At 42.9% G+C, this 15,656-nt stretch overlaps 1 protein-coding gene across 1 annotated transcript in view; it reads left to right on the top strand.

Annotated features, from left to right (window-relative positions):
• Positions 1–15,656, top strand: part of CNTNAP5 (contactin associated protein family member 5) — a 919,822-nt gene that overhangs the window by 531,948 nt on the left and 372,218 nt on the right. Inside the window, 2 exon segments of the mRNA XM_038741400.1 lie at positions 8,766–8,915; positions 12,096–12,267. Coding sequence (XP_038597328.1) covers positions 8,766–8,915; positions 12,096–12,267 — 322 coding nt within the window.

The following is a 15,656-nucleotide window of genomic DNA, read 5'->3' as shown; positions in this document are numbered from 1 at the left end:
GAGGCACAGAGAAGTAAATTAACTTGCCCGAGGTCACACAGCAGACAAGTGGAGGAGAACCCGTGACCTTCTGACTCCCAGCCCGTGCTTTATCCATTATGCCGTGCTTCCTCTCCTCTGTACCTGTGCTTAATGATGACCATGTACCTGTTTATTGGACTTTGATATAATTCAACTAGGGATAGATTTTGAGATGGAATTTCCAAACCAAGATCAATCAATCAAGAGTATTTATTGAGTATTTACTCTGTCCTGAGCACCTGGGAGAGAACAATAAGAATAATCCCTCATTTCCTTTTCGCCCATTCCCTTCTGTGTCATCCTTGAACTTGGATTTGCTCCTTTTCTATATTCACCCTCCCTCAGCCCCGCAGCACTTCTGTACATATCCATGATTTATTCCTTTATATCAATGTCTGTCTCCCCCTCTGGAGTGTAAGCTCACTAAGGACAGGGAACATGTCTCCAAACTCTGTTAAATTGTCCTCTCCCAAGCAACTAGTTCAGTGCTCTGCACACAGCAAATGCTTAATTAATATGATTGATTGGCTAATTGAACAACAGAGTTAATAGCCATGATTCTACCCTCAAGGAGCTTAGTATCTGGTGGGTATTTAGTACAGTGCTTTGCACATAATAGGTGTTTAACAGATAACATTATTTGTTGTAATCATTAGTAGTAGTAGTAGTAGTAGTAGTAGTAGTAGTAGTATAGATATGTATATAAAGGCTCCTGGGGTGGGGGTGGGGGCGGGGGAAAAAGCGCTTACTATGTGCAAAGCACTGTTCTAAGCACAGGGGAGGTTACAAAGTGATCAGGTTGCCCCACTGGGGGCTCACAGTCTTCACCCCCATTTTACAGATGAGGGAACTGAGGCCCAGAAAAGTTAAGTGACTTGCCCAAAGTCACACAGCTGACAATTGGCGGAGCCGGGATTTGAACCCATGACCTCTGACTCCAAAGCCCGTGCTCTTTTCCACTGAGCCATGACGATGACCATTGTTAGTTGCAGAAGGCTTGTTTCAACTTCCTAGGTCTGATTAACCACCAATAAAACCTAATGTGAAATACAAATAGTAATAATGGTTGTGGTATTTAAGCGCTTACTATGCACCATGCACTGTAGTAAGCATTGTGAGGGACAAACCCTAACCTGAGTTTTTCTGAAGTCGGAGTCGGCATGATTATTTTGCAATTTAGGACATTCATGTGAGTTGAAACTGCTTATCGAGGATTTGGAAACTTAGAAAGTTTAGCTGTCATAGATAAATGTTCTAAATCGCCCAAAATGGAGTATTTCACCAAGATCCTTAAGGTTACTGCTAGTCATTCCTTTCTTCCAGAAAGAAAATCTATTTTCCTTTCCCAGTCCTTTAAGGGAACGACTGTAGAAATGTCAGAGTCTTGAAATGTTATTATCTTAAGATCTTGCAACTCAGATTCAACAATAAATTCTGCCCGAGGCTATTTGAAGAGGGTCTGCATTTTCAGATCAAAGTGAATCACAGGCACTTGGAAAAATTAGAACGCTTATTTGATCTAAACAATACTTTTTTTTTTTTAGTGTTCTTTCCCTTCTAGCAGTCAAGGTTAGGTCTTTAACCTAGAATTGAATTAAATCCCATCTGGAGAGCGAGGAAAGAAATGAGGATGATATTTAGGAAACACATACTGAATGTCTGTTATATTCTAGAGGATGTGTTAAACCGTAGCATCAGACACCCAGAGGAAACACTAATTTTAAAAAGGACGGGGACTATTCCAGCTTTGATTGGTCAAAGGGAAACTTACTGTGTAGGAGGTATTCACCCTGATTAATACGGGCAGGCAGATGGGTCCTAGCTATAACACTCTAATTAACATAGCTGCTCTAAAAATGTTACTTTTTTTCATAAAAGCCATTTGTTTATAGCCACCATCTGCACATCAAGTAAACATGAGTATTCTGTGAACTTCACCCTCCGCTAAAATTAAGTTGTCACCGGATAAATGCCTTCTTGTTTTATCTAAGATAGCATCGATGATTAACATCCATTAGGCTCTGTTGGGACTCTCAGAACAGGTTCTTGTTTGGACTGTGTTTGGAAACACATCCCCAATCCACTTTTAATGAGCAAAGGAATAAAATGGATCTATTCCGGGTTCTTGGGCTGCGGCATTATAGCATTCTGTTTCCTCACCTGCACATGCTCCAAGAGAGTGGGTTGAAAATAACAACAGATAGAGAAACGGCATGGCCTAGTGAATGAAGTCCAGGCCTCAGAGTCAGAGACCTGGATTCGAATCCGCCGCTTGTCTTTAGGATGCTCGTTTGTATATGCATCCTCGTGTCTCTCCCCACTTCAATCCATACTTCATGCTGTTGCCCGGGTTATCTTTGTCCAGAAATGCTCTGGGCATATCACTCCCCTCCTCAAAAATCTCCAGTGGCTACCAATCAATCTACGCATCAGGCAGAAACTCCTCACCCTGGGCTTCAAGGCTGTCCATCCCCTCGCCCCCTCCTACCTCACCTCCCTTCTCTCCTTCTCCAGCCCAGCCCGCACCCTCCGCTCCTCTGCTGCTAATCTCCTCACTGTACCTCGTTCTCGCCTGTCCCACCATCGACCCCCGGCCCACGTCATCCCCCTGGCCTGGAATGCCCTCCATCTGCCAAACTAGCTCTCTTCCTCCCTTCAAGGCCCTACTGAGAGCTCACCTCCTCCAGGAGGCCTTCCCAGACTGAGCCCCTTCCTCCCTCTCCCCTTCATCCCCCTCTCCATCCCTCCCATTTTACCTCCTTCCCTTCCCCACAGCACCTGCATATATGTAAATATGTTTGTACATATTTATTACTCTATTTTACTTGTACATATCTATTCTATTTATTTTATTTTGTTAGTATGTTTGGTTTAGTTCTCCGTCTCCCCCTTTTAGACTGTGAGCCCACTGTTGGGTAGGGACTGTCTCTATATGTTGCCAATTTGTACTTCCCAAGCACTTAGTACAGTGCTCTGCACATAGTAAGCGCTCAATAAATACGATTGATGATGATGATGATGATATGCAACTATTTATTCCCTCTAGACTGTGAGTTTGTTACGGGCAGGGAATGTATCTGCCAACTCTGTTGTGTCACACTCTCCCAAGGGCTCAGTACAATGCTCCGCACCCTTTCCCCCTTTGTTCCAGAAATCCCAAGGTCGCGGTCAACGGGGTCTGCTTCTAAGCCACAGAATATAAAGATGTCTGGTGCCTTATCAGAACCAGCAGACAACCAGACTCTCTGGTTTCAAACCAGATAAATGGCCACTCTGCTCTGAATGGATTTCTGATATTATCATTAGTGACTAGAAACTCAATTTGTTCCTGCCTCTTCACCAACTCAAACGGCTCTGAAAATAAGCTCGAATAAAACAGGACGAAACGAGCCCACCTCTTCTCTCTCTCACTTCTGCTTTGACTGATCACGCTTAAGCCAGTGGCTACTTAAGTCAATGGCTAGAAGCAGCGTGGCTCAGTGGAAAGAGCGCGGGCTTGGGAGTCAGAGGTCATGGGTTCGAATCCACTTAGCTCAGCCACTTAGCTGTGTGACCTTGGGCAAATCACTTAACTTCTCTGCGCCTCAGTTACCTCATCTGTAAAATGGGGATTAAGACTGTGAGCCCCACGTGGGACAACCTGATCACCTTGTATCCCCGCAGCTCTTAGAACAGTGCTTCGCACATAGTAAGCGCTTAACAAATACCACTATTATTATTATTATTATCACCATTTTCTTCTAGTAAAGTCAACCAATCTGCTGGCCCCTAGAACAGTGCACATGTGTGCACACATGCACACACACACACATAAACACACAGCTACGTCTTCAAACTCTGTTGTTCCCCTAAAATATATCCATTTTTATATGTTCATCTCCCCCTACTAGATTGTAAAGGCCTAAATACAGAGATCAGGCCTACTAAATATTTTTTTTGGAGTTTCTTTTTGTGTGGGGATTTTTTAATGGTATTTGTTAAGTGCTTACTACACGCCAGGCACTGTTCTGAGGTAGATACAAGCTAATCAGGTTGGACATAGTCCAGAGAAGCAGCGTGGCTCAGTGGAAAGAGCAAGGGCTTTGGAGTCAGAGGTCATGGGTTCAAATCCTGGCTCCGCCAACTGCCAGCTGTGTGACTTTGGGCGAGCCACTTAACTTCCCTCGGCCTCAGTTACCTCATCTGTAAAATGGGAATTAAAACTGTGAGCCCCCTGTGGGACAACCTGATCACTTTGTAACCTCCCCAGTGCTTCGAACAGTGCTTTGCACATAGTAAGCACTTAACAAATAACATCATCATTATTATTATTATTATTTTTATACGGCGCTCACAAGCTTAATCTTCATTTTACAGATTAGGCACTGAGGCAGAGAGCAGTTAAGCGACTTGGCAAGAGCACAGGCTTTGGAGTCAGAGGATGTGGGTTCTAATCCCACTCTGCCACTTGTCTGCTGTGTTACCTTGGGCGAGCCACTTAACTTCTCTGGGCCTCAGTTACCTCATCTGTAAAATGGGGATTAAGGCTGTGAGCCCCATGCGGGACAACCTGGTTACCTTTTATCTACCCCAGTGCCTAGAAAAGTGCTTGGCACACAGTAAGTGGCTTAACAAATACCACTATTAGTATTATTATTATTATCATTATTAAGTGGTGGAGCAGGGATTAGAACCCAGCTCCTCAGACTTCCAGGCCTGTGCTGTTTACACTAGACAAGCTGGGGGAAGCAACGTGGCTCAGTGGAAAGAGCCCGGGCTTTGGAGTCAGAGGTCATGGGTTCAAATTCCGGCTCTGCCAATTGTCAGCTGTGTGACTTTGGGCAAGTCACTTCACTTCTCTGTGCCTCAGTTACCTCATCTGTAAAATGGGGATTAAGATTGTGAGCCCTCCGTGGGACAACCTGATCACCTTGTAACCTCCCCAGCCCTTAGAACAGTGCTTTGCATATAGTAAGCACTTAATAAATGCCATGATTATCATTATTACCATTAAGGGATTGAATCAACTCTACCTCTCCTTCCTAATCTGGCTAATTTCCCACTACATCTACTAGAGAAGCAGCGTGACTTAGTGGAAAGAGGCCGGGTTTGGGAGTTGGAGGTCGTGGGTTCTAATCCCAGCTCTGCCACTTGTCTGCTGTGTGACTTTGGGTTAGGTTGCCAACTTGTACTCCCCAAGCGCTTAGTACAGTGCTCTGCACACAGTAAGCGCTCAATAAATACGATTGAATGAATGAATGAATGAAAGTCACTTCACTTCTCTGTTCCTCAGTTACCTCGTATATCAATCAATCAATCAATCAATCGTATTTATTGAGCGCTTACTGTGTGCAGAGCACTGTACTAAGCGCTTGGGAAGTATATAAAATGGGAATTAAGACTGTGACCCCCACGTGGGTAAACCAGATAATCCTGTATCAATCCCAGGGCTTAGAACAGTGCTTGGCACATAGTAAGCACTTAACAAATACTATTTTTTTTTAATTATTATTATTATCTCAACCTTCACACTGCTCCTTTAATACCAGCCTACTTACTGAATGTCAGCACAGACTCCACACCCATGCCCTCTGGGCTGAAACATCCAACAGACTATCAATCTCACCTTCTTCAAAGCCCTGCTAATGACATATCTCCTCTTCCAAGAAGCTCTCCCTGATTAATCTCTCACTTCTCCACCCTATTAGCCTTCCCTTCTATGTCATCTATACATTTGGGTCTATATCCCTTCACTTACGTATAATAATAATGATGGTGTTTGTTAAGCGCTTTCTATGTGCCAAGCACTGTTCTAAGCACTGGGTTTATAACTTTATGCTCTTCCTTTTCCCCTACCTGTCTTTATTTTGATATTTGTTAGCCCCCTTAGACAACTAGCTCAGTGTAGATAGGGACTCCGTGCATCATCTCTAACGTATTGTACTCACCCAAGTGCTTAGTAATAATAATGATGGTATTTGTTAAGCGCTTACTATGTACAAGCACTGTTCTAAGCGCTGGGTACAATGCTGTGCACATGGTAGATGAACACGTCTGATTGGTCAAAAACAAAGTTACATGCTTTCAAACAGGCTTGGCAGGACTACTGAGTCAAAAGGTCATGGGTTCTAATTTCGGCCCTGCCACTCAATCAATCAATCAGTCGGATTTATTGAGCGTTTACTGTGTGCAGAGCAGTGTACTAAGCGCTTGGGAAGTACAAGTACATCTGCTGTGTGACCTTAGGCAAATCACTTCACTTCTCTGGGCCTCAGAGACCTCATCTTGAAAATGGGGATTAAGACTGTGAGCCCCATGTGGGACAGGGACTATGTCCAACCTGATTTGCTTGTATCCACCCCAGCGCTTAGAACAGTGCCTTGGAACATAGTGAGCGCTTAACAAATACCATAATTATGTGAGAAGCAGCATGGCTTTGTGGCAGGAGCACGGGTTTGGGAGTCAGAGGTCGTGGGTTCTAATCCTGTTCCTCCACTTGTCTGCTGTGTGACCTCGGACAAGTCACTTTACTTCTCTGTGCCTCAGTTACTTTATCTGTGAAATGAGGATTAAGACTGTTAGCCCCACGTGGGACAACCTGATTACCTTGTATCTACCCCACTGATTACCTTGTATCTACCTCACCTCACGCTGCTTTGTGAGAAGCAGCGTGGCTCAGTGGAAAGAGCACAGGCTTTGGAGCCAGAGATCATGGGTTCAAATCCCAGCTCTGCCAAATATCAGCTGTGTGACTTTGGGCAAGTCAATTCCTTCTCTGTGCCTCAGTTCCCTCATCTGTAAAATGGGGATTTGTGAGCTCCCCGTGGGACAACCTGATCACCTTGTAACCTCCCCAGTGCTTAGAACAGTGTTTTGCACATAGTAAGCGCTTAATAAATGCCATCATTATTACCCCAGCTCTTAGAACAGTGCTTGGCGCATAGTAAGTGCTTAACAAATGCCATTAGTATTATTATTGCAGGGAAGGAAGCAGAAACCTATAGCAGTAGGGATTGGTTTTGTGTACATCACCATCATCAATCGTATTTATTGAGCGCTTACTATGTGCAGAGCACTGTACTAAGCGCTTGGGAAGTACAAATTGGCAACACATAGAGACAGTCCCTACCCAACAGTGGGCTCACAGTCTAAAAGGGGGAGACAGAGAACAAAACCAAACCTACCAACAAAATAAAATAAATAGGATAGATATGGACAAGTAAAATAAATAAATAGATAGAGTAATAAATATGTACAACCATATATATATATATATATATATATATACTGTACACTGTCTAGAGGTTATAGGGGCATTCTGGCCTGGAGGTTGTATGTTCTCCCAAGAGTGGAAGAGTTCCAGTTACTCCTGAGGGCAGCCATGTGGCTAATCTCAAGGCACTTGCTAATCAGGCAATCAAGCCATGCAACTCTAAGCCTCGGTGGCTTCAAAAATCATTCTGAAGACCTCAGTTTGTGTATCCCCTGTTGTAATCATTCATTCAATCGTATTTATTGAGCACTTATTGTGTGCAGAGCACTGTACTAAGCGCTTGGGAAGTACAGATTGGCAACATATAAAGACTGTCCCTACCCAAAAACGGGCTCACAATCGAGAAGGGGGAGACAGACAACAAAACAAAACGTGTAGACAGGTGTCAAAGTCGTCAGCACCTGTTCAGTTATTTTTTTTTAATAACGATTGAATCTCAACTTTGGTCATTATTTGTTTTGAACGTCTGGATTGGGCACAATCACTCTGGCCTCCCCGGAGGTATTGACTCGATTCCTAGTGGAGTTTCTAATCCCACCTTCCTCAGATTACTCTGAATATAATAATAATAATAATAATAATAATAATAATAATAATAATAATAAAGTTTCTAATCCCACCTTCCTCAGATTACTCTGAATATAATGATAATAATAATAATAATAATAATAATAATAATAATAATGGCATTTGTTTTTTAGACTGTGAGCCCACCTTTTAGACTGTGTGCCCACTGTTGGGTAGGGACTGTCTCTATATGTTGCCAATTTGTACTTCCCAAGCGCTTAGTACAGTGCTCTGCACACAGTAAGCGCTCAATAAATATGATTGATGATGATGATTTGTTAAGCGCTTACTATGTGCCAAGCACTGTTCTAAGCGCTGGGGGGATACAAGGTCATCAGATTGTCCTACATAGGGCTCACCGTCTTAATCCCCATTTTACAGATGAGGGAACTGAGGGCCAGAGAAGTGAAGTGACCTGCCCAAAGTCACACAGCTGACATGTGGCGGAGTCAGGATTAGAACCCATGACCTCTGACTCCCAAACCCGGGCTCTTTCCACTGAACCACGCTGCAACGATTGCCTCTAGTTCTAGCTTGATGCTACATGACCTAAGGAGCTCCAAACTCAGCCGTATGAGACAGAAGTTGCAGAGTCTAATAAGGACAGCGAAGAGGGGGAAAAAATGAAAAGAACAGCTTTAAAGCCTTCAAAATGATTTTGTCTCAATGCACAAGAAGGGGGAGAGCAATGATAATCCATGCCAATGATTATGCAAATGAAAGGAAAAGAGAGGGAGCACAAGCAGCCGGTTATGTCCCCGAGAAATCCCACGCGTCACTCTAGTGCTTTTCACATCGAAGAACTGAAGGGTTTGTGCCGTGAAGAGCGGGGGTGAGTTGCTAAAGCAGCTGCGGCAGCTTCCGAACTCCCATCCGTCCCTTCTAAATCGGTCCCCACCCCTTAGTCTTCATTTTTCTTTTCCAGGCACCAACCTCAGTGATGGCCTGTGGCATTCAGTGAACATCAACGCCAGAAGAAATCGAATTACCCTGACACTGGATAATGACGCAGCCTCAGCCGTTCATGAAACAAGCCTGGTGCTGATATATTCAGGAAACAGCTATTATTTCGGAGGTAAATTACCGGACTTTCCAGAAAAAAACAACTGAGAAAGACTCGAAATTCAGCTGACCATACCGATGCCAGTTTTAATTTAATGGCTCTGTGTGCAAGACAGTCTTTTGGGGGCAAAGATGGATAAAGGCCCGTGTAGGGGCGGCTTCAGTTTGGGCGGTAGTGTTAGCAGTGAAAAGGATTTACAACCGTTGGAGATTTGTAGCCAGGACACCTGTTCTGTGACTCCCTGAAAAACAGAATCTAAAACTGGAGAGACTTTCACGAGGCATCAGCAAAAACATCATTTTATAGCATCACCATGCCCCTTGAGTAGGGGCATAATTTCCCCAGGCTGTTATCCCTACAGGCAAACTATCAAAGGCCAAAGAGTTATTAAGCTTGTGGAGGAGATAATTCCAAATCGGAGGTCAGGTTAGGGAAAATATTTATTAGTGGAAAAACACACATCACACAACACACACACATACACACACACTGAAGCCCAGAACTTTGCTTTCCATTCATAACGTTTTGGAATATTTCATGGGAAATTGAATCACTCCTAATTAATGCATATTTTGCAACTCTGGATAGGCATCGGAAAAGCTTTGCCAGCAAAAGCTTTCCTTAATTCATTCCCTCATCTCACCCCATCAGAATAAATTTATTACACTCCAAGCATGAATTATCTGTTTTTATAATAATAACAATGGTATTTGTTAAGCACTTACTGTGCACCAGGCACTGTAAAAAGTGCTAGAGTGGATACGACCAAATTGAACACAGTCCCTATCCCATGTGGGCTCACTGTCTCAATCCCCATTTTACAGATGAAGTAACTGAGCCACAGAGAAGCGAAGTGACTTTCCCAAGGTCATTCATTCGATTCATTCATTCAGTTATATTTATTGAGCGCTTACTGCATGCAGAGCACTGTTCTAAGCACTTGGGAGAGCACGATACATTTACCCCCAAATATAATTCCTAATTCTTCTCATTGCCCCTTTTTATCCATTTAGGTAAACCCTAATAATTTCGCAAGAAAAGAGGACAGAAAATTGACATGTCTTTGATTTATGGCAGGCACGCTTGGGTTTCTAAAGCTGGGGCTGCTGGTTTTTGGTGAAAGGCTGGAAAGTTTCACAAAGGAGCGTCTGAACAGACCCTCGATACTCACTGATCTCATGTTTAGGACTGTTGCTGACTGGAATAATGAGCTGCTAATAATAATGACCATAAGAATAATGGAGTTTGGCAAATGCTTACTATGTGCCAAGCACTGTACTAAGCACTGGGGTAGATTATCAAAGCAGTTTGAACACATGGGGCTCACAGTCTACGATGGAGGGAGAACAGATACTTAGCCCACCTTCTGGACTGTGAGCCCACTGTTGGGTAGGGACCGTCTATTTATTATCTATCTAATAAATATTTATTTATTTATTTATTTTATTTGTACATATCTATTCTATTTATTTTATTTTGTTAGTATGTTTGGTTTTGTTCTCTGTCTCCCCCTTTTAGACTGTGAGCCCACTGTTGGGTAGGGACTGTATCTATATGTTGCCAATTTGTACTTCCCAAGCGCTTAGTGCTCTGCACATAGCGCTCAATAAATACGATTGATGATGATGATGATGATGACCGTCTCTATATGTTGCCAACTTGTACTTCCCAAGCGCTTAGTACAGTGCTCTGCACACAGTAAGCGCTCAATCAATACGATTGAATGAATGAATTTTACAGATGAGGTAACTGAGGCACAGAGGAGGAAAGTGACTTGCTCAAAGTTCCACAGCAGGCGAGTGGCAGAACTAGAATCCAAACCCAGTCCTCTGATTCATTCATTCATTCATTCAATCGTATTTATTGAGCGCTTACTGTGTACAGAGCACTGTACTAAGTGCTTGGTAAGTACAAGTTGGCAACATATAGGGATGGTCCCTACCCAACAACGGGCTCATGGTCTAGAAGTGAGAAACAGGAGCCAGCTGTAAATTTTTTTTGGGGGGATTGTGTCTATTTCTTGTTCTAGCGGTCACTCCCAAGTGCTGAGTACAGTGTTCTGCACACAGTAAACGTTAAATAATTTCCCAAGCGCTTAATACAGTACTCTGCACACAGTAAGTGCTCAATAAATATGATTGAATGAATGAATACAACTGAATAGAGTAGGAATTTCTGCTAATGGAGCCTGAAATGGTTTCTGATTGCTTATTAATAGCGCTTCTGTGTTCAAGTCACCTTTCCCAGGCATTTTAAACTTTTAACAACCGTAGAGGTAGAGGTCACTGGATGAATAAGGAATCTTTACCTTTATGTAATCTTTGGGAAAAGGCCAACACATACACACACACGCACACACACACACACACGTCTAAACATTGTTTTTGTAAATATAGACCGTTTGTCTCCCTTTGTAACAGTGCATTTGCAATGTTTAAAACAATAACCATACATATTATGCATGAATAAAATGCCTAAATATATGTCACGCACATACCTATGCATATACCCAACATATTGTCTACAAGTTTCAACTGTCTATATGTTTTGTTTTGTTGTCTGTCTCCCCCTTCTAGACTGTGAACCCGTTGTTGGGTAGGGACCGTCTCTATACATTTCCAACTTGTACTCTCCCTAGCGCTTAGTACAGTGTTCTGCACACAGTAAGCGCTCAATAAATACGATTGAATGAATGAATGAATTGTGTCTATCATTTTGGTACTTGTTCATTCACTCAGTCGTATTTATTGAGCGCTTACTGTGTGCAGAGCACTGTACTAAGCACTTAGCACTGTACTAGCACTTACTATGTGCCAAATACTGTTCTAAGCACTGGGGTAGATACATGTTAGGTTGGACCCAATCTCTGTCCCACATGGAGCTCACAGTCCTAATACCGGTTTTACAGATGAGGTAACTGAAGCCCAGAGAAGTTAAGTGACTTGTCCAAGGCCACACAGCAGAAAAGTGACAGAGCCGGGATTAGAACCCATGACCTCCGGACTTTTAGGCCCGTGCTCTAGCCACTACACCATCAGTATGCCCCTCTGGACTGTAAACCCACTGTGGGCAGGGAATGCATCTGTTATAGTGTACTCTCCCAAGCACTTAGTACAGTGCTCTCCACATAGTAAGCATGTAATAAATACGATTGACTGACCGACCTACTTCGTGTTTTTCTGTGTCCTCTAGGATGCCCTGAGAATGTCACCGATTGTCCGTGTTTCAATCCCACGAAAGCTTTCCAAGGCTGTATGAAGCTCATCTTTATTGATAACCAGCCCAAGGATCTTCTTTTAGTCCAGCAAGGTTCCTTGGGGAACTTTAGCAATTTACTCATCGATCTGTGTAGCATCAAAGACAGGTAATTATTGTCTCCTCTTTTATTTCCTCCCACTGCCCCCACCCAATCCCGCTACTCTAACAGTTCTAAATGTGTGTTTCTTTAAGCAAAATTCAAATACTCGAGAATTAAGCACACTAGGTATAACCGAGTCTTGTACAGTGCTTAGTACAAGCGCTTAGTACAGTGCTCTGCACACAGTAAGCGCTCAATAAATACGATTGATGATGAAAAGTATTATGGGGCTGGAAAGTAAGAGTATTTTAAATGAACTGAGACACTCCATGGTGATGAAGAAAATAGAATATGCTAAATGAATCAAAATACACATTTGTGGAAGCATTAAAACTTATATGTAAAACATTTTGAAACTGATTGGGGGTACAAAGGATGGGGAGAATTGTTTCAGCAAATAGTTGGTACTCTTTTCACACTAGGTGTATTCTTTAAGGAGGGTGTTAAATATCTGTGACGAAGGTACGAGCTGTTTCAAGCGCTTAGTACAGTGCTCTGCACATAGTAAGCGCTCAATAAATACGATTGATTGATTTTAAGGAGACGGTGGGAATCAAGGCCATATCTCTTGGTGGGTTCTTGTGATCTTCCTTATTATGCCTTACCACTTGGACAAAGTTGATCCTGCAGATTTCCACATTGGAAGGATGTTGTTGAAAATCTATCAATTTTTCCATAAAGTATTTTGAGATCTTTGGAATGGACATTCATTCATTCATTCAATCATATTTATTGAGCGCTTACTGTGTGCAGAGCACTGTCCTAAGCGCTTGGGAAGTACAAGTTGGCAACATATAGAGACGGTCCCTACCCAACAGTGGGCTCAATCAATCAATCAATCAATCGTATTTATTGAGCACTTACTGTGTGCAGAGCACTGTACTAAGTGCTTGGGAAGTACAAGTTGGCAACAGATAGAGACGGTCCCTACCCAACAGCAGGTTCGCAGTCTAGAAGGGGGAGACAGAGAGCAAAACAAAACATTTTAACAAAATAAAATAAATAGAATAAATATGTACAAATGAAATAGAGTAATAAGTATGTACAAACATATATACATATATACTGGTGCTGAGGGGAGGGGAAGGAGGTAAGGTGGGGGGGGATGTTTGAATCCAGCCTTTGCCACTTGCTTGCTGTGTGACCTTGAGCAAGTCACTTAACTTCTCTGTGCCTGTTTCCTCAACTGTAAAACAAGGATTCCATATCTGTTCTCCCTCCTACTCAGACTGTGAGCCCCACGCGGCACCGGGACGTGTCTTCCCTAATTAAGATGTATCTACCCCAGCACTTAGAACAGCGTTTGACACACTGTAAGCACTTAAATATCATTTAACAACAAACCAAAAACCACCCAGGCTGCAGTGTGTGCCACTTCCCTGGCTTCTCGGGGACTAAAATGTCTAGATGCGGGACAGGGACGTGACTTCCCTAATTAAGATGTATCTACCCCAGCGCTTAGAACAGCGTTTGACACACTGCAATCACTTAAATATCATTTAAGTTGACACACGTAGAGAGGATGAACCATCATTTTTATTGATGCCCTGCCTAAGCAGTCAATCAGTCATATTTGTTGAGTGCTTACTGGTTGCAGAGCAATAAAAATTTGGGAGAGTACACCGTAACAGAACTGATAGGCACGTTCCCTGTTCACAGCGTAATAACACAGTGTAACCACTTCATACAGTTCAAATTCACCATGAGCTACTGTAATCCTTTAGGTCAAATGAAGCGTGTTTGCTTTATTGATAGGAGGGTTATGGGTAATAATGATAATTATAATTATGGTATTTTTTCAGCAATTACTATGTGCCAAGCACTATTCTAAGCACTGGGGTAGATACAAGGTAATCAGGTTGTCCCATGTAAGGCTCACAGTCTTAATCCTCATTTTACAGATGAGGGAACTGAGGCCCAGAGAAGTTAAGTGGCTTGCCCATGGTCACTCAGCAGACAAGTGGCAGAGCTGGGATTTGAACCCATGACCTCGGACTCCAAAGCCCTTGCTCTTTCCACTGAGTCACGATGTGGCGTAATTCTATCATTTGTTTGCTAGGACTCCTTTTTGCCAATGTTTTGTAGGCTTGTGAAGGACTTTAACTGATTTTTCAGCTCGTCTTTCAGCTAACTGAGGCATCAGCACGGTGTAGTGGATAGGCCATGGGCCTGAGAGTCCGAAGGTCATGGGTTCTAAGCCGTGCTCCGTCATTTGTCTGCTGTGTGACCTTGGGCAAGTCACTTGATTTCTCTGGGCTTCAGTTCCCTCATCTGTAAAATGGAGATTGAGACTATGAGCCCCACATGGGACAGGGACTGTGTCCAAACCGATTTGCTTGTATCCACCCCAGCGGTTAGTACAGTGCTTGGCATATAGTAATTGCTTAGCAAATATCATCATTATTATTATTATCATTAATAATAATAAATACCACAATTATTATAAATATAATGGTATTTGTTAAGCGCTTACTATATGCAGGCACTATTCTAAGCACTGGGGTAGATTCAAGATAAGTGGGTTGGACAAAGTCCCTATCCCACATAGGGCTCACTGTCTTAATCCAGCGCTTAGAACAGTGCTTGGCACGTAGTAAGCGCTTAACAAATACTAATATTATTATTATTATTATTATTATTAATCCCCATTGTACAGGTGAGGGAACTGAGGCCAAAGGAAGTGAGCTACTTGCCCAAGGTCACACAGCAAATACCATAAAAAGTTATCTTTTTCTTATGATCGCAAAGCAGACGTGGCGGAACTGGGATTAGAACCCGTGACCTTCTGACGCCCATGCTCCATTCATTCATTCAATCATATTTCTTGAGTGCCCACTGAGTGCAGATGAATGTACTAAGTGCTTGGAAAGTACAGTTTGGCAAGAGATAGAGACAATCCCTACCCAACAACAGGCTCACAGTCTAGAAGCGGGGAGTCACACAACAAAACAAAACCAAACAAGTAGACAGGAATCAATAGCATCAAAATAAATAAATAGAATTATGGACATATATACACCCTACCCACTAGGCCATGGTGCTTCTCTATAATGGTATTTGTTAAGCGCTTACTTTGTGCCAGGCACTGTTTTAAGCTCTGGGGTAAATACAAGAAACTGGGCTGGACACAGTCCCTGTCTCACATGGGGATCATAGTCTCACGCTCCATTTTCAGATGACGTCACTGAGGCCCAGAGAATTAATCAATTAATTATTAATGATAGCATTTATTAAGTGCTTGCTATGTGCAAAGCACTGTTCTAAGCGCTGGGGAGGTTACAAGGTGATCAGGATGTCCCACCAGGGGCTCACAGTCTTAATCCCCATTTTACAGACGAGGTAACTGAGCCACAGAGAAGTGAAGTGACTTGCCCAAAGTCACACAGCAGACAAGG

Source organism: Tachyglossus aculeatus, chromosome 1 (genome assembly GCF_015852505.1).
Source record: "Tachyglossus aculeatus isolate mTacAcu1 chromosome 1, mTacAcu1.pri, whole genome shotgun sequence".
In the NCBI taxonomy this organism is placed as follows: domain Eukaryota; kingdom Metazoa; phylum Chordata; class Mammalia; order Monotremata; family Tachyglossidae; genus Tachyglossus; species Tachyglossus aculeatus.
The sequence above is the reverse complement of the archived record's forward strand: the minus strand, read 5'-3'. Positions and strand labels throughout refer to the sequence as shown.